The sequence below is a fragment of the Dermacentor albipictus genome, chromosome 3 (assembly GCF_038994185.2).
Source record: "Dermacentor albipictus isolate Rhodes 1998 colony chromosome 3, USDA_Dalb.pri_finalv2, whole genome shotgun sequence".
Lineage (NCBI taxonomy): Eukaryota > Metazoa > Arthropoda > Arachnida > Ixodida > Ixodidae > Dermacentor > Dermacentor albipictus.
This window is the reverse complement of record NC_091823.1, coordinates 167,545,245-167,560,442: the sequence shown is the minus strand read 5'-3', so window position 1 is coordinate 167,560,442 and position 15,198 is coordinate 167,545,245. Positions and strand designations below refer to the sequence as shown.

The window sequence follows — 15,198 nt, the reverse complement described above, 5'->3', positions numbered from 1 at the left end:
GATGCATAATCCTCTAGTTGCCCAGCTACGCTGAGTGATCGGTCCTGGAAGATGTGCACGACTCTAGACGAAATGGTTAGGTACGTTCCTTGGACTTCTCATCGGACCATCCTCAGAAGATGCCAAAAAGGACGGACTTCAAAATGTGTTACGAGAATCACAAAGTTTAACAAAAACCATACGTTTTGTGAAAAAATTGTGGAGTGCGCCTATGCTTCACAAAATCTACGGACTGCTTCACCGCATGGCATGAGCAATGAACTGGTCTTAGTTTCATTTTTGTATCGGAAGAACAGCGGTGTACTGAGCAGTTATTTTTCCAGACACTGTTCCGGGGTTATTTATCTTTGAAATGTATATTCTGAATTTTCTTTGGTATTATAAAGTAGATCTATTGGGGTTCGTAATGACCACCGGTTCTAGGATGCACCGAGCTGTCTCTAATCATGTCCTGTACTTACCTCAATTTCTCTATTACCAAAGCTCTGTTTGTGATAATATTGGATGCCTTGGACGTTCTCGAGCACTAGTCTATCACTTTATCTTGACTTAATAGTTGCTTTTAGTGTCCCTTTGAGTAGTGCATGCATCAATAGTAGTCATATGCCATTTTTCCAGTGGTGGTAATACCCTTGTAGTGCGCATAGTATGTAGTGTGCATAGTGCACATATATACTCACCTACGCTTAATACGTCATGCACAACTCTCCCACACTGTGTACTTCACAACTACAAAAGTTCCTGCACAGATTCAAGAAATGTGGGTGTACAGTGAACTCTCAGTTGTACGAATGTCAGTTTAACGAATATTTCCGAATAACGAACTTTTAGAAAATCCCCGGTGGTTTTTCTACGCATTCTATGCGAAAATCTTTCAGTTAAACGAATTTCTGAATAGTGAATATTTTAGTTGAACGAACCTGATCAGTGGACCCTGGCAACACTTCAAAGCAAGTCTTCGTTTGAAGGCTATGTACAGTGCGACAGTGAGCTCGCTACCGGTGCTGGACTATCATATCTGGATATTGTTTCCAATGTTCATCCCGAAGAAGAAGAGTGCGATGAGGAAGATGCAATGGCAGAGGCAGACTCAAATTCTTTACTCTAGCCGAGACTGTAGGACGCCTTGGAAAGTTGCGAGGCTGTGTCTGGGCAATAAGCTGTGCCAGAGGAAGTGAACAAAAAGATAGCATCTCTGGACAGCTTTGTTACTCTTCATGTTTTAAGAGCACCAGTGCAAATGAAAATTGCAGATTTTCTTTATTTCTTTCTTTTTCTTTCGATGTAATTGTTATGCACTTCGCATTGATGTACATAACTCAATACATTGCATTTCACACCTTTGACTCGATGTGTACTGTTGCCCTATTCTGTTCTATATAGTAGTGAATATTCAGTTTAGTGAACTTTTAGGTAAGTGAACAATTTCCTTGGGTCCCTTGAGGTTCACTCAAGTGAGAGTTCACTGTAATTAAGGTGGGAGATAAATGTGTTATAAGTAGGGATGTTTGAAAAGGGAAGTTATCTTGTAGACTTAAATATAAAAAAATGGTTTCACCCATTGCAGTTGAGTGCCAAATATTTCCCCATGTCTAAGAAAACAAGGTGCATTTTTGGCGATGCTGGTGGTGGTGAAGCAGACGATGCAGACATGCTCTGTGCAGCAGCAATGCCTCCCATTAACACACTGCTTTGAAGAAGTGCCTGCAGGAATGGTTAAGCGCTTTCAGCTGAGTTGGATTAACAGTGGACATTTAAGCAGTCTTGCTTTTCTGTTTTCTAATAACCATTGTTAAAGGGCCCCTCACCAGGTCAGGCCATTTTGAGCTGACAAGCACAGAGTATACAATGCACGATAACGATCTTGTCTGCAAAGTATTACGTCGCCATGCGCCGCAGAAAAATCTGAAATTTCAAACCAAACGCTGTTTTCCCTTCTCCTCACAGCCACTGCACTCTTAGCTGAAGGATGACGTACTCATGCTAGTGCGCCTACAGACACGCTTTCACGCTGTGACGTCGCTCGTAGTGGCATGTGACTTCGAGAATTATTCAAGGCAACATTTGTTATGTGTGTAATATGTTGCTGGAATAAACTAATCAAAGCTTAGAGAAATTTGTTTTACTCCGCACCGCAGCAAGGGAGATGTACTTCCGTTTCGTCTGCTTGTTCCCACGTCATGCAGTCGTGTGCGCAGACATCGAAACTATGTCATTTTCTACCATATTCTAGTGCGGGATCATGCTCTCTGATCCGCTTGTGTCTGCCTCAGTATTCGTGTCGCACAGACTTATAACGCTAGTCAGTTCTCCTCGTGCACAGCATAGAAAATCCCGTGCAGCGTGAAACGAGACAATTGCAACCACTCGCGCGCAACGCCGTAAGCGGAAGTGTGCCACGACGCAAGAAAGTGAGGAGAAAAAAAATGAAAGCGGGGCCCATGACTTATGCATCACACAATCCTCAAGGTCTGGTACGGGAGAACACAAGGAAGGAATTTCGCTTGCGGAGGCTAGACGGGCAAGTGGAGAGAGTGTCTCGCTTGGCAGTGGAGCTCGCCTCCTGTAATCATAGGTTTGCAGCACTGAAATATTTATATCTCGGCTATTAATGAGCCAATTAGAAAAATCTTTACGGCAGAACGCTCCCCAGAGGACATGTAACAACTTCCAGTGTATAACCGAAGTTTGCTGTGTGGCCTGGTGAGGGGTCATTTAACCTACAAATCTGGCCAGGAACTAGTGCCGAAAAAATTTGAATGTGATATGTTCAAATTCAGTACGAATGAAATCACCAGGGCTGTTCAAGTCACAATTAAAATTAAAAGTCACAATTAAAATCGCATACCCCAAATGATGTTTGTCGATATGACCGACATAAAATACTTTAGTTTTACACCACCAGTAAGGATGCTTCTGTACTTCTCTGGTAAATAAAAATTCAGAGCTGGAATGCATTAACAGAACATTACGGAGATGGTATAATTCAGTCTCAACTAATGAGCTACTTCTTTAAGACTTTTGTTTTTTCTCCATTGGCCTTGGCCAGAAACAATTGCTTGTTAGTCAAGAAATCGAGGTCCAAAGTTCCCTTTTAAAGTTTTGTTGCTAGTGCACTGGATCCAGGACTTCCTGATGGATGGTCTTTATTGGTAACACTTGTCGTGTTGAGTGTTCTAGCGTATTGCCAGGTTTGTCTGCCTCGTGCCGTGTACGTGTGTGTGTGTGCACATGTACGGAACAGCCGTCTGCTGCGTTTTGTGCCATTTGCAGGGCCGCTGGCCGACTACATTCCCGAGTGGCAGAGCACATACTGCCACAACTGGGCCTCCTAGGGACACAACCTGTGGGCACCTGTCTGGGACACTTGAACAGCACTTGAAGACAGTCGGTCGCACAACCGTGTCATGCTCTGTGAACAAAACTACGGCAGCCTCGCTGTTAGCGCGCCCGTCGCGAAGCCACATCCCTCTTGAACAGCTTGATGCCATTGTGAACAGACAAGCATCATCAACGGTGTTTCGTTTGTACTCAAGAGTGACTCAGCAGTTGTTAGCTATGCTGTGGCTGTTATCATGGCTGCTCTTGACAAAGGTACAGATTTCTGCACCTTTGTCAGGCATGAAGGTAGCAATGATTGGATGAGAATTTAATAGAATGATTCATTAGCTGCACCATACATTATATATGCAGCATGTGGCTGTCACGGCAGATAATTATGCCAGGCGTCATGTCATAATAACATATGATGTACAACAACAACGGTTATTGCTGCTAATTTTACTCTAATTCGTTCAGTATCTTTCGGGCAGATTGAAAACAGGCAATGCGTCAAAACCAACATGGCACTTACCTTTAAGTATGCACGGTTGTGCATTATACCACGGTAAGAGTGATGTCCTGCTTACTGAAGTCTGTGAGAGCTTAATCTTTTCTGCTTTGTTTTCTTTGCTGCCACGTGCGTGGATTTCTATTTTAACAATCAGCATTTTCTTTGGCAGGCCCTCTTTTGCCAGGCCTAACATGAGCAACTGCTTATATTAAATTATTTGCATAAGCCACCAGTTTTGTCAGCCAAGCTGAAACAGTGAGCAAGTCAGAGTGATCTATCAGAGACCTGCATTTTATGTCCTACACGAGCAAGCTCAGGATTTGTGTTGGGACCCTGGTCAGGTCATTGGTGTGTAAGAAGTGTGCAGCAGTTGTATCAACATGCATTATACATTCGCATAGCCCCATGTTGTGGGAAGAATCACACTTTGTCTCCCTAATAGACGGCTTGCTTGAAAGCACCATTCTTTAGGAGCGTATGTGGTTTATGTCGTTCTTACTTTTTTCATGCCAAGGTTCTGCTTGGGAAATAGGGCACAAAGTGTTGCTGCTTTATCACGAGCTCAACGTGAATCTCCTTGTGTGTATTGAAAGATGTGGCTATTTGTTTTGGCACCACTTTGCGAAACTACTATTACCATATTTTTGCCACTTCTGGCTGAATAAATGAACTGACAAATAAAAAAAATTTAAGGATGCTATAGTTTGCAATGCAGTGAATGCCTCATTGCAAAAACTTATGCACAGTATAACCTTGTTCCTACACTTAAGAAGCAACGCTAGAGAAAATATACTAACCACAAAAACGTACGATCTGAAGTCACTGAAAAATCATCCGGATCCCACGTACTGTGGGAATCTATGTAAGCGAAGCTTTCTGTGCTGTTTGCTTTCATTGAGGATAATTGGCGGTTGTGCTGACAGTGAATGTTTAATTTTTTCAGCATTTAATGTAGTATTATTAGAGTGGTGAGTTGACCTTAAATGTTACCTTGCAAGCACCACTGCTGTTTGTCTGTGTAGTACACTGAACACGCAAAGAGACATGTTTGCTTGGGGCACTGTTGTGTGCCATTGTTCATAACCTCCGAGAACGTTAGCATTGTCATTGCCTCACACAGCATCACATTGTGGCAGACTTGTCAAACTTTAATTGAATTATGGGGCTGTGCATGCCAAAACCCGAATCGAATTATTAGGCACATTGTAGTGGTGGAGGAGGAGAAGGAATAAACTTTATTTTATTACAGCAGATTTGAGACCAAGGCCTCTCTACCTAGATGACGGCCTCGAGCCCTTGGGCCCTGGCGGCATCTTTGGCCTGCTGGATTGCCTTAAGTTGGTCTTCTGGTGCACAGATGAGCAATGGGGTCTCCCACTGCTCTCTGGTCTTGTGTATCTTATTCTCTGTGGGTGTCCGAGGACAAGCCCAAACCATATGTTGTAGGATCCGCCCTTTTTTGACAGAATCTATATCTATCTTTGTAAACGTCCGGGTAGTATCAGTGGTAGGCCACCGGATTCGGATATGTATCTGTTTGTAAGAGGGGCCATGCCGTCGCTTGCCATCTACTTACCGAGGAGTGTGCCAGAGGGAAATGGGCCCTTCCTAACTTATAGTTTTTGGCGATCTCGTTAAAGCTGGTCAACCAGTCTCTCTCTGTTCCCAGTACTTGCATCTCACCTGCTTGGCCCGTCAGTTCTCGAGCCAGGGTGTGCGCTATTTCATTCCCGGGAAGGGAGGAGTGTGCGAGTGCCCATATAATGTGAACGTTTCGATCTTCACGAAAGTTGGTTAAAATTCTGGCGAGACTCCTCCTTTGGCATAGTTCTTGACGGCTGTCTTGGAGTCGCTGACTACGGTGTTAGCCTCCGTGGAGGCTATTGCCAGTGCTAAGGCAGCCTCCTCTGCCACCTCTGCCTTTCCTGTATTTACAGTGCCACTAACTCTGGAATCACCCTATAGATTCCTACCAACAGTCGACAGACTCTGCCTATTTGCGTACTGCGCTGCGTCCACACAGACCACGTCCTTGGCCCTATAGAATCTTTTTTGGAGAGCTCTCGCTCTTGCGATTTTTCTGTCTTGGTGAAACTCTGGGTGCATATTTCTGGGGATTGGGGGTATTGAGAGATGTTCCCTTATTTTCCTTGGGATGTCTCTCCACACTCCGTGCTTTGCTTTGTAGGTTATTCCAATGTCGTCTAAGATGTGTCTCCCCGTAAAACTCTGTGTAAGCCTTTCATACTGTACTACTCTCTGGGCCTCAATAAGTTTGTCTAGTGTGTTGTGCACGCTGAGCTCCAGGAATTTCTCGTTTGACGTATTTCCTGGAAATCCCAAGGCTTGCTTATAGGCCCTTCTAATAATACACTCTATCTTGGCTTTCTCCACAGCGTAGAGCTTGAGGTAAGGAACCACATATGCAACACGACTGATTACGAATGTTTCTAGTAATCTCATGAGATTGTGCTCTTTCATGCCACAGTGCCTGTTAGATACTCCAGGTTAACTTTGATAGCCTGGGAATTCTTTAACATGCACGTAAATCTAAGTACGCAAGCATTTTTGTACTTTGCCCCCGTTGAAATGCATCCACTGCTATCGGGATTGAACCCTTGATTTTGAGCATTGCCATGGCCGCAAGGCCACCACGGTGGGCACAGCTGCCGATTCCATAGTGTTGCCTGGATGCTGTGGTGCTTTAATGCAGCTTTGCAGCTGCATGCCCTATGTCACTTGTCTGCGTGACAAATTTACACATTGCTTATTTTTAAGAAATAGCAGAAACGTTCCATACCATACTTTGAACTTAAATTTATCCTGTTTGTCCACAACCACTGTCATGTCTAGTAGTAGCATTTCCTTCTTACGTCGCCTTTTCCTTCTCCCGCCCTCCCCCCATGTATGGGAGCTGTGGGCGAAGAGTGGCAAAGCTGTTATTCACTCGTTCTGTCACTGCGTCAGTTCTACCCATTCGCTGGTTTCTCTCCATCATTCTATCTACGTACCCTCCGAAGTGTTGCACGTTAATTAGTACAAAAGTAAGTGTTGCAGTTTCTGCAATGCTTTTCCAAGGGGTCAAGAATAATTACTGCCATCAAGAGGGTATTGTGGCGATGCCCAGAGGGCTCCAGAGGTTATTGTAGCAATGTAATGGAAAGGACCAAGAGTGTTTCTCGCATCACCTTCCTCTCTGCCGTGCTCCTGCCATGTATATCCACGCTGTGAAGCACATCCCGACATGGCGTCCAAGGCAGCAACAGTGGCATAAGCAGTGGAAAAGTTGAAGGAAGACGCAAAGAAAACTTCACTTCAAAAATTTCACATATTCAACTGTAGTTGACATCTGCATAATGTGAAGCGTTGCACAAATCATGCCGATCTGGCGGGGCCCAAACGGCACAAAACGAGTGTTGTCGGCAAGCTGCAAAAATGCTCCTTCAATTCAGCTCATGCTGAATTCATGCTCCTTCAATTCAGCTCATGCTGAATTCATGCTCCTTCAATTCAGCCTGGGTCAGCAGCTTCTTCAGGCTGAGCATTTTGGCGGTAAGTTTTGATTTCACCACTCAGCAAACATGGTTTCAACGCAAGACGCCGGCGCCCATCCAGTTGGTGGGACCAGGAACTGAATCTTATAACAGTTCGGAAGGGGAATGGTTCGCTTGGTCTCATCTGATTGGTCAAAATTTTTGCTTGCGACAGAGGCCGTCAGAGACAGCGGGGCGGCACTGCAAATTATGATCACTTCACGCATCTGTCAATCATTTCCAAAGCGAACCCATCTTTGGCTAAAAGCAGAACCGGCGAAGGGGTAGACCACTTTGGGTACCATTGCTTTGGCTTGGCTGTTGGCTTGCGACCCTGGCCCCGTGCACCGGTCGCGCGACCTCGCAACCCTGGAGACACGTGAGCGTTGCGCGTGTATGCGTTGGTTGCTTTGAAGGCTGTTACTTGCCTTTGTCGTCTGCTTGGCGTTGCTCTTTCAGTGTCGACCACGGCTGGAAGTGCAATACGCATTCGAAGAAATCCCCTGCCAGCTTTCCAAGTGGACCTTTTGCAAGCTACGCTATCAACTTGAGGAGGCACGGGTGCAAGCGTACCAGTGGTCATTCCACGCAGAGGAAGGAATTACACGCTGCGGTTCATCGCCACTGGCCTGCAGCTCCCAGAGGTCAGTCGGAAGCGAAGCACTCATCGGAGTAGCCTAGATTTCTGCTGCCGACACTGTCCATGAAGTTGCTCTCGCAATTACTGTATTGGCCGATAGAAGGGCTGGGTCAGCTTTCCCATGGCTTAAAAGCCAATACGAAGGAGATATTTGCATGGTGAGATCAAATTCCCAGTGCTATCGCCAGCATGAATAGCTTGCAGATCGCCTTCAACAATCAGAAGGTTTCAACCTAGGCTGGTCCAGCGCTTCCTTCATTCGGCTGATAAAACTATACAGTCAAGACAGGCAGATATTGTGGAGATCTCTTATTTGGCTGCCTTTTCTTCTCTAGTTCGGAAGTGCCGCACTTTGTTCCTCAATTTCACGGCACAGCGCACACTGTCAGCAGCACGCTCTCCGATTTTACTTTGTGCAGTCAATGCAGGGCCCATATATTGTAATGTTCGATTTGAAGTTCCATTGCTTCTGTCACATGACGCGCCGTGGGGCAAATCGCAAGGATAACGGCGGCGAGAGAGTCATGCCCGAGCCGATTACGAAGGGCGAAAAAAGAAGGAAAATTGATACAGAAGGCTAGAAAACATTGCCCTAAGAACAAGTTGACGGTTTTGTCGCGCAACAGTGCATTCCTGTTGTGTGCATCGTGCAAGCTCCTGGTAGCAGACGACATAGCGCTGCGCTCTGCCAAACGGATGGATGGGATGGAAGGTAGGAGCGTCCCCTTTGAAACGGGGTGATGGCAGTTGCCACCATGCTCAGCTTTTTATTAAAAGTTATAAGTTCGTCTTCCTACACTTTTAACCTTAAGTCACCTCTGCTTTTGAGCCACCAATCCTCCAATCGCTTTTTGCTAATTTCCACCACATACTTATTTACATGGCTATTGTTATCTCTGAACCCTAGGGCATCAGGAAGTGTGACTGTGGCCGCATCGACATCGGGATTGATACCATCCATTTATGATGAGGTGTTCCATTGTTTCTACATATTTACAACACACGGTACATGTGTCTTCTTCTTCGTTAAATTTCTTTTTTAGCTCCGCGTCCTAAGACATCCTGACCTAGCTTCAACGAGTAGGGCACTGCCTCTTGAGTTATGATAAAACGCTTCCTTCCTGATAAGCTGTTTCCAGTATCGATATAGTTCCACACTATGCTTCTTTTCCATTGAATTTATCCAATTTTTACCTTCCGCGTTTTTAACCTGTCATTAATGCTGTCTTTCTTCGTCCTCGTGTCTGGCATACTAACTGGTTGGCTTTCTAGTTCTTTTCTGCCATTGTGAGTCAACACTCTTTCTGTAGAGGTATTTAAATACCTTAGCTGCCCACCCGTTATCGTCCGATTTCCTCAGATGTTTTTCGTATAAAATTTTACTCTGAGCTTCCCGTGCTTCGAACGATGCCCAGCCCATACCCCCCGTTCTGCTTCGTTTGTGGTTTTCCCGTGGGCACCTAGTGCTAATCTTCCCACAGCTCTCTGATTTACTTCTAGTCTCGACTGAACATCTGCCCTTAAACACAGGACCGCTTTCCCGAAAGTAAGCCCCGGCACCATTACTCCCTTCCAAATGCCTCTCAGTACCTCATACCTGTTGTACCCCTACAATTCCCTATGTTTCGTTATCCCGGCATCTCTTCGCCCTTTTGCTATTAGAGACTGTTCGTGCTTTTCCGTGTACATCTGCCCTTTGTTTATCCATACCCGAGATATTTGTATTCGGCCACTCGGGGTACTTCATGGCCTTGTATTGTAAGCTCCTGATCAGTTGCATCGTTGAAAAACATCCCACCGGACTTAGTTGCACTAAAACTGAAACCTAAACTGTCTCCTTCGTCTCCACAGTAATTAACCAGAGTTTGCAAATCTTCCTGGCTATCTGCTAACAGTACAATATCGTTCGCGTACATTAAACCCGGTAGTCGTTGCTCAACAACCTTTCCGCCTAATCTGTACGACAGATTATACCCTAGATTGCTTCGTTGTAACCTTCTTTCCATACTTATCATATAAAGCATGAACAGCAGCGGTGATAGAGGACAACCTTGCCTTAATCCTTTATGTACCTCGACAGTTGTCGTACTCTTAATTCCTTCCCATGTTATTTCAACATTATTTTCTCGATATATTTCCTGTACAAAATCAATTACCTCATGACCGATACCTTCATCTTTTAATATGTTCCACAGGAGTTTCCTGTTCACATTGTCGTATGCACCGCTTATGTACAAGAAGGCTAAATACAGAGGTCTATTTTCCGCCTTAGCTATTTCTATGCACTGAGTAAGCACGAACAGGCTATCATCTAAGCGCCTATCACTTTTGAACCCGTTCTGAAGTTATCGGAGTATTCTATTACCTTCTACCCATGACTGCATTTTTAATTTCACCGCCTGCATCGCCAGCCCATATATAACTGATGTTATCGTAATTGGTCGGAAGGATTTTATGTTCTTCTTATCACCTTTCCCTTTATAAATCAAATTGATTTTACTCTGTTTCCAGCTGTGCAGAATTTGCTTATTTGTTATGACTGCCTCTAATGATTTTATCAGTGTTTCCTTGCTTCTTGGGCCAAATTCTTTAATTAAATTGATTGTAATTTCGTCTATCCCTGCGAACGTGCATTTTGGAACATTTGCTTCTGCCTTTTTCCAGTTAATATTGATCAGTTCTAAGCTGTTTTCTATTATGCTATGCTGTGTTGCTTCCACATTTGGTGTGATTACCCTATCGTCTTTCCTAAATGACTCTGCTATAACTGAACCAATGTAGTTTACAGCGTCATCTCCCTCTAAACAATCTCCTTCGGCATCGTGAATCTGTTCCTCCTTTCTGTGATTCGCTTTACCCAGCCAGCTTATGTGGTTCCAGAATTTTCTTGACCCCCCTTTAGTTGCATCGCGAACTTCAGCCAGCCAGTGATCAGAAGACTGCTTTATTTTAGCCTGGACGTGGACCTGCACTTGTTGTTTCTTTTGTCGATAAGATTACCATTTTTGGCCTACTTCCTCTTCAGATAACTGCGCCCTCTTTGCTTGTCGGCGTTCCCATGATGCCAACCGTCGTTGTTCGATGGCCTCTCTAATTTCCTTATTCCACCAACCTCGTGGCTTCCTCCTTCCTCTCCAGCGGTTTACTCCTTCTACTTCTTTTATTTTTGTACTAATGAGTAGTTCTAACTGATTATAATCCCTCCTTTCTATGGGATGTTTCTCTATTGCTTCCTCTATGCCGGTCACTATTTGCACTATTTGTTTCTCATTTAATTTTGCATACTCTTTGTGACTTCCCTGCATTTCTCTTTTGAGCAGGGCTTCCAACTGTAGACTTATATGCTTATGATCACTTCCGAGGCTGTACTTCCCCTCTTCGTTTATTTCCATTATTGCTAGCTTGCTATACAACCCCTGCAACATTAAGCAGTAGTCGATGGTCATTTGTCTGTTACGGGACTCCCACGTGATTTGTCCCTCACACTTAGTTTCTCTATTTACTATAACTAGGTTGTGTCGCTCACAGCAGTCTAGCATCAACTTCTTATTACAATCTGTGTATCCATGTGGCCATTCATGTCACCCAGCAGACAAATGTCGGCACCTTCTCCAAACTGCTTTATATCGTCATTGAGACACTTCCCTAGATCCTTGTTCTCTTGCCTACATTTGTCCGCTGTCTTTAAATAAACTGCTACTAGCCATGTCATTTTACCGGCAGTTGTACCTGATACCCAGACATGTTCTTTGCAAGTTATCTTTGTTCTTTGCCAATTTGTTCCTTGATGTATCAGCATACCCACTCCTCCTCCCTTCCTCTCCATTGTTCTATTGCTCCCTTCCCAGACATAGCCTTCAATAAACGGTGGGTCTTCTAGATCCCTGAGATGTATGTGTTTCGCATAGCACGTATACATGTACTTCTTCATCCTTTAACTGCTGTTCTATTTCTAACCACTTCGCTCCCTTTATACCGCCTTGCATGATTATGTACCTGATCCTGGTGTTAAATTTCTTTTTTGTAGTTTTCTTTCTGGACCTCTTAGTGGCCACTTTATTGGCGTCAGCCTCTGTTGTTGCACTTTCTACATTGTTTCTACCTACCGCAACGCCCTGAGGTGCAGTGGACCCCCTAAAAAAGCTACTGCCCGACCTGCCAGGCGCCAGCCGATCTCAGCTCCTAGCCTTCCATTAAAGTGGATGCCATCTCGTGTAAAGCCTCCTCCAAAGCCTGCTCTATGCACTTCTCTGTTTATGTCTGCCACTTCAAATCCTTTCTCCTGGCTTAGCTTTCTTATCTCACGATTAACAGCCACAACGTCCTTGGTAATTTCTCCGTTCCATCCTTGCACCTCTGGCACTGTGCATACCACGATCTGGACTTCCTGTGCTATCGGCCTTAAATCGTCAACTCCCTCCGCTACTCTTTCCACTACTTTTGCAGCTTCACCATTCAAGACATCATTTAGCCCCGCCGCTACCACTACCAAATTGCGCTCTGCAACATTCTCACAAAGCTCGCTTTTTGTTTCTCTCAGTACTGCGTCCATTGTCCTGCCTGGGAATGTCCCGACTGCTACCTGCTTGTCACCCTTTGCACACTCCATTATAGCTCTTTTGCACTTCCTCATATTGCACCTCCTCGTCTGTTGGCAGAGAATGAAAAAGAATGACATCAATAAATTACTTCTGCATTGCATAAACGCCTGGCACCACATGCGTATACTTTAATTGGAACTTGCCGTGTATTGTTTAATTTATATTTTATATCTAATCAGCAAGCAGAAACAATCTGCAACTCCTCGATTAGCTCGTCATATGATGATGTACACTTCAGAGGTAGTACCCTCTAGTCAATCCATGTTCTAGTCTATTGGTCGCGTGCTCCCTTCTTCCACCTTCGGCTTGGGAGTGGCACATTTAGTGACGTAAGCGGCGAATTGAATGGTTGTTTTTCCGAACCGGTATAGGATTCCGCCCTCAGAGCGGCCCGAATCGCATATTGTTGTTTTAATTAGGCCATAGGAGACTGAAATCAAATCAAGCTGCTGGGTAAAGCCGAAGGACAGAGTACGATTCAGCTGCCTGCAGCATTGAAACAGCATCACATTTGGGTTATCGCCTATTAAAGGGCCCTTGAAACGGTTCGGACAAATTTTGTAGGCGCGTAGGGTACAGCTTAAGTAGAACATTCGCACCACAATTTAAGTGAAGCGTTACGTATTAATGGAGCTGCAAGCGATTAGAAGTTGCCCTCCTCCCTAGCTATGCTTTTCCTCCTCAACTCGCTCACCGAGCGAGCGGCGCTAAGCTCCGCCTTCACTGGTTCAGCGTCACGATGCGACGTCACATCGCTCACTTCCGGTTGTTTAGGAGCACGCCCCCTCCCGCGCGAGACCTCTCCGCTAGCCGCTTGGCCGTCGACCGAGAGCTATCGAAGCAGCGTGCGTTGCGAGCATTCTGTCGTAGCGCCGAACGTGTCCGGTACTCCGCTAAAAACAGGCAAGCTGGTCATTTCGGCAAATGACTGGAGGCATAAACTCAAGCTGATGAAGGAACTTTAGCGTAGACGTACGTGAGCAGCCTGATCGGTCTGCACGGTCCAGACACTTGCTGGCGCAGCGCTTAACCAGTCAAACAAAGCGCTAATATTGCTCTAACCAAGTCTAAAGCATTTTAAACATTTTTAAATCAACGTGTTGATGATTACACTCCTGCGAAAAATACACACCAGCAGCAAAGAATACACTTCGTTGCTGCTACTGTGTATGGTTGAGCTCTGTGCCACCAGGTGGCTGCACCGTGCAGACCGTTCACATTTGCCCTTCTGCACATCTCGTGGCTCATCCCGGCACAGTCAAGCGGCCAGACCCTGTCCCCTTGCGCTTGCGTTTGCCCTAATACTGGACTCGCGGTTTGCAGGTCGCTAGGTTTGCAGTCCACAAGGCAACAAAGTCGAATCATAGTGCTCGCGAAAAGACTGAGACCGACTCTGACCGCGGAGCTCTCGTCAAAATGGAGTACGTTGTAACACAAGCAGACGACACTTGCTGTGTGCCGGAAGTGCTGAAGTGTACTAAAAAACTATTCTTGTGTATTCTCTTTAAGTTATTTTATTTTTACAAAAACAAGGTAACTAACATTCCAACTATTACGAGCATCATTTGTTCACCATAAAGTTGGAAAAATTATCGACCACGCGCCCTGGTCAGCCAATCAGATAGCTCGCCCATGTGACGTAATATGGGTTATTTGCATCATATGGGTAGGGGCGGCTTAAAATTCCGCCGAGCAGTGCGCTGCGATCGGCAGCGATGGGTATTTTTAAAACCTTATAATAAATTACACGCTTTACGCAGAGCACTTAGATGCATCAATTAATGATCAGAAGAACCTACTCTAACGACTCAGTACGTTTGTAGAAAATCGCCAAAATCGTTTCAGGGTCCCTTTAAATCCGTGCAGTACGCTGCAAACAGCAGTACACCGCAGGCACTGCGAAACTAGTAGGTAAAGATGCTTGTCGCAATGGGGTTGGCGGCACCAGCTGCGAATGGCAACGTGCAACGACCCGCGAGGAGATTTGCTGGTACCGGAACAGGAAACCGAATGCATGGCAGCATTTTCACATGACACAATTCGTGGTCAAGTACTGCTGGGAAGCTGTCGTGGTAAATGCCTGCTGCTCTCGATTGCACATGCCTCATGCCTTTTCTTGTTCACACGGGATCTAGTGGCCGGAAAAGGTATCGTACGATTGCAGTTTGGCGATGTACTGAACGTTGGTGCCAAAAAAAAGTAGAGTAACGACAAAAAAACGGAGACGTACGAAAACAATGTTCACGATAGGGGGTTAGAAAATTTGGTTATGGAAATTCGTCGTGTTTTTTTTTTAACCTAGGAAGTACAATAGCAAGAGCTTGGTGGCGCAACCCACCGGCCCCTTCCAAAGGGGACGCTCATAACATCCATCCATCCATAGGCTGTGCCTACGCGTATAGGAGCAGGTGTTTCGCGGGCGCGCGCCCTATAGCCCCATGGATTCCACTCGGCGCGAGCGGCAGCGGGAGCTCGCACCAGGGTGGCAACGCCGACGTCGTGCAAATCCCAAGCTTCGAGAGCGAGAAGCGCGAGCAAAGCGCCAGTGGAGGAAATTAAGCCCCACGTTCTAGAGGAGGCAACCTAAGCCAA

General features: G+C 45.4%; 1 protein-coding gene across 1 annotated transcript in view; it reads left to right on the top strand.

The window, feature by feature from the left end:
- Pex16 (peroxin 16) overlaps nucleotides 1-5,085 on the top strand; it is a 37,210-nt gene extending 32,125 nt beyond the window's left edge. Inside the window, exon 8 of the mRNA XM_065424669.1 lies at nucleotides 3,274-5,085. Within this exon, the coding sequence (XP_065280741.1) occupies nucleotides 3,274-3,335 (62 nt within the window). The 3' untranslated portion in view covers nucleotides 3,336-5,085. The remainder of the gene's footprint in view (nucleotides 1-3,273) is intronic.
- Nucleotides 5,086-15,198: the final 10,113 nt, after the last annotated feature.